The sequence below is a fragment of the Bactrocera latifrons genome, unplaced genomic scaffold (assembly GCF_001853355.1).
Source record: "Bactrocera latifrons isolate USDA-ARS-PBARC rearing strain unplaced genomic scaffold, ASM185335v1 scaffold_43, whole genome shotgun sequence".
Taxonomy (NCBI): Eukaryota; Metazoa; Arthropoda; class Insecta; order Diptera; family Tephritidae; genus Bactrocera; species Bactrocera latifrons.
In genome coordinates this window covers 76,959-81,547 of record NW_017537079.1, presented here as the reverse complement: position 1 = coordinate 81,547, position 4,589 = coordinate 76,959, and the positions used below count along the sequence as shown (strand labels likewise).

Below are 4,589 nucleotides of genomic sequence, written 5' to 3'. Positions count from 1 at the left end.
TCGTCAATAAAACTGGAACAGATTTCAATATTTTCGAGAAAAATGTATTTTACATTCTATAGCGAATTGCATTGAACTCGTTACATGCAARTTTTACGTTCAAATAAATTAAAAGTAAATTTAAATGCAAAACAAAATAATCTTATTCCAATGATTACACGTTCAAAGTCAAACGGTTGACGCGTAATTGCCAACACGGCTGTGCACTGAATGCATTATATGAAAAAATTGAGCAACAAAAATATAAAAAAAAAAATTTCGAATAAGARAAAAGAAATACGGCGAAAAAGTGGAGCGATAAGACGCTACAAGTAAARAAACCAGACGAAATTGGCTGAATATAGATGAGTGTTCCACAAAATAATTCATTTATAGCTCGCTGATTACGTAAGAGACCCTAAAAATTTTTATCACAAACAAGGAAGGTCGCTGATAAGCGGCATTTGTTTTATTTCCAAATTTGGTTACAAAATGAACAGTAAGCGACTAATAAATCAATTATTTTTATCACGCGCTATCAAAAGTACATAATCATGCACACCTTCCATTGCAATAAAAATAACCCAAAACAGTATTTAAGTACATTCCATATGCCTGCATGCCTCTTACCATTCTCAATGACCTCACCCAACAATATACCACAACATACATCAAATTTGAAATCAGAGTAAAYTGTTGTTCTCTGAAATCATTATCAAATGCAGCAGAACATTTCGATCGCGATATGAGTGCTCGTGCTCGTGCTCGTAAAGTGGTGTAGTATTACCTGTTAACCGTCGACCAGTTGCCTCTGCAGTTGCAGGTTATTCACTTGCAGAGGTACACKTTCATACGTACAGACATCCATACATAACTATGTACTATTATTTGTTTATCTGTACATATGTACATAGATCATATGACTTCAAACATAGTCTGTCATACAACTGATCGCAATATGCAATCTAAATATCTGATAAATAATTTATTATATTAYATTCTCCTCTTATTTACTCGCGTTATAAAATGAGATCTAATCATTCTTTTTCCCTTTCTCAATTAACCTTAAATGTGGACAACGCACATCGATAAATAAAAACCACAAAAATCGGATAAYTATATTATATAYTGCCATACAAACTGGACGATSAAATTAATTTTTGTATGGAGAAACTATCTGACGAAATTTAGATTWGATTACTGCCTCGCTATAATTTCCGATTAAATTGTTTAGATCGTACAATTGTACAGATTGATTTATAGGCATAAGATTATATGTAACCAAGGTAGCCGATTGTTAAAACCCATACTAGACTCCTTTGGAATCGAGTTTTCCATTCCCTCTAAGCTTCAACAGAGACGGTCTTTGTGTTCTTCAGAGACCTTTCTATGACCACTATCCACTCATGACACCTTTTCTAGAGCGCATATTTCATTTTAGGTAGCGGAAAATCCTCATAAATGCAAATTTGGTGATTAGAGCTTCAGAAAGTTAAGTTTTGTTCATGGCATGATCTGTTTAAATTGTGATAGAGCATTATCGTGGTAAAAATTCATGAATTCGAAACCATCAAATCCGTTGAATGACTTMTATGTAATCCTTGTATTAGCAATAAAATCACCGTTTTTTCACCRAAAACCTATAACATTGTTTTGATTCCGATTAACTTAGACACGGTGTTTTTGGTTTAGTTCATTTTTACTGCGGTTTTGAGTAGTTTCGTGAAATGTCTCATGAACCATAAACAATTCCGCAGTTAATTTTGAAAAACCTCACTTTCCTGACCTTAACTATAACTTTTCTTCGAGGAACAAATCTGGCAACGATTTTCTTTGTACACAAAGCAACAGATAGAATTAGTCATGTCGATTCATAAGAGATTACAATAGCATCTGCTGTCTYCCACTGTTTCGAAGTTATATCCTTACTGGAAATGAGCAGATAGACTACTTGCTTCAAACAAGTTTTATATTTTCGTGCCGATAATATAACTCTGAAAAATTACAACAATTCCTAATGATGTTGAAAACATGTTCAAAAACAAAAATCTTGTGCAACGAATTGGTCGAAATTTTTTGTGTCACACACCAAATGTTGCAGAAATATTTTGTCAAAGAAACAGTGCTTGAATATCATTTCCTTCATTACAGAGAACAGTTGATCTCARTATTTCCTATGGATCATCTCAATACATTTTGGTTAATCTAAGAGTCTACTATTATATTTATATCAAAAACTCGAGTAGTTGAGTGGAGGAAAGCAAACAATGAAGGTCGTAAAGTTATCGATGAATTTGTTAGAAAAAGCCAAAGAGTCATTAAGGAATACTACTTAGACGCTTTGAGGCGTCTATGTGAAGAAATTCGYCGTAGACAACAGGATTGGTAGGCAGAAAATACATGGATTTTTCGCCACTATAATTTTACTTTTATTTTGACTGATTTTTGAGCAAAGATGAGCCATCGCTCAGTTACCGTATTTACCAGATTTTGCTTCCTGTATCAATTTTCTGTTCCAGAAATCAAAAATATGTGATTTTTGTTTTTTGTCAGTCCGGTTCAAATTTGATYAGGTGGTATTTGAGAGCAGATCTATAGTATTTAACATATGCATTAAGCTAGGTTAGATCGTATAGAATTATAACTTACCTTTAATGACATTTTTCTCTACGTTCCCTTTCAATAACCGTGTCTTTGTTGTATGTAATTGTGGACAAATGCTCGGCTTCTCYGGCTTAATTAATATTGCACAATTTACTCGACGCGTTTCAATTCAATCTAATAGCACTCTTCACAAAAGCAATCACAAAAACTTATGTACAGATATGTATATACACTATATATATTTTTATTTTTACATATGTGTGTTTACATGTAGACTCTATAAGTTTTATCAGGCTAATTATAGGTCACCCGCTTTTTGCACACCATTCACTCACTAACTCACTTTATGATTATTGCACGAGCACTACTAATAACACTATATATGTACATATGTATGTATGTATGTCGGTTTGTGTGTGTGTATGCACTTTTATATTGAATCCTAACTAACTTTGCACCTTTCGCCAGAAACTCAGACAGCTGCGTTTGCTTAAATGAGGCATCACTCAGTGCTTACTTTTTCTATTTTTTATTTGTACATGTGTTTKTGTGTATGCATAAATATACTTATGTGTATTAGTTTGTCACTTCACTGCACTTTTGCGTGCATTTACTTCTTGTAATAAGAACGGGGACATTCACTTGTCTGGCTGCGACGGCGCATTACAGCCATTCACTCGCTCGGACGCTATCGTCAGAACTGCAAAAAGAAGAAGATGTAAAGAAAATATAAGAACATTATTTAGTTGATGTATGTATATGTACATATAGTAGGGTGGGTTATAGCGATTTTAAGAATTAAATGAAACTATAGTAAATGCGGAAAAAAAAAATATGGAAAATTTTTATTTAAAAAAATTCCCCTGATTTGGATTTTTAGGAAATTTCATGCTCTACAAGAATCAGCGTTTTATAAAATCGTACTCTAAATGGTTCATCAGGTGCGGTATTTAAAAAAAACAAAAAAAAAMMMYWTTTTTTTTTTAATATTATATATTATCTACAACTAGAGAGCCTAGTCTTACTGACGGCAAAGAGATTACTATATCAAAAAAAGGCTTTTGCTGGATCATATACCAATGGTAGCCCTACGCTGGCCAAGCTTTTGCGAAGCCCAGTTATCAAGTAGTAGAATAAGAAGATACGGGAGCACCGACCCGTTCCCAATGTACCGATAGCGGTTCTAAGCTCGCTTTCCTTGCTAGCTCAACAGCTTTGCAATTTTCTGSGCTTCCGATACGGCCAATGTGTCTTATCACAAAGACACTCGGTGCTATTAATATCGAGGTAAGGCACTMMTTGACCAACCCTGAATGTTCAAGMCTAGTATCGCCGCTCTRCTGTCTGAGTGAATGGTGACTTCTCTGAAGGAGGCTACAYTCCGGAGCTGCAAATATACTCCTATCTTAATGCCTGCAACCTCGAGTKGAAAGACACTGCAATTGTCAGGAAGTCTGAAACTGGAGTTAATAGAGAGCTCCTGACAGTWAACCTTTCCAACAAMCTTCCCCCAAGCTTTGAACCATTCGTAAAGTAGCTCATTGCCCCTCTCGTTAAACAGCCTCTTCCTACCTACAACTCCCTCATMGGTATGTGGACAGAGAAGAAGCTGMCAGAGTTCAGTGTGGCGAGTCCATGATCCAAGTGTTCCGATATGAAGTAAAAGTGTGTGAGGATATCCGAGTGTTCAGATACGTGTTTTTTAAGAACTCAGATTATCTGGGACTGATAGCAACTTTCGCAGCCATACACCTTCTGGCGATGTCCACGGAAACTATGTGAAGATGGCGTTGTTGTTGTAACGGCAGAATTCTGYCGAATTGACAGTCCTTGGCCGGATAAAAATCCGGGTCCGTTCCGGTTCCGTGGGAACGGAAGATGGCGTCAAGTGTCCATGGTGAGAGCGAAATTTAGTGCACCACACATGCTGATGAGCGCTGCCCGTTAAACTCACACGAGTTTCTACGCAAGTGTAGAGCCCTCCACCTCATAAAGACCCCATAGAA

General features: G+C 35.9%; 1 protein-coding gene across 3 annotated transcripts in view; it reads right to left on the bottom strand.

The window, feature by feature from the left end:
• LOC108972805 (ankyrin repeat domain-containing protein 29) overlaps positions 1 to 4,589 on the bottom strand; it is a 49,052-nt gene that overhangs the window by 19,004 nt on the left and 25,459 nt on the right. For all 3 annotated transcript variants that reach the window (XM_018939630.1, XM_018939629.1, XM_018939628.1), the window contains exon 2: positions 2,629 to 3,283. In XM_018939630.1, the coding sequence (XP_018795175.1) occupies positions 2,629 to 2,640 (12 nt within the window). In that variant the 5' untranslated portion in view covers positions 2,641 to 3,283. The remainder of the gene's footprint in view (positions 1 to 2,628; positions 3,284 to 4,589) is intronic.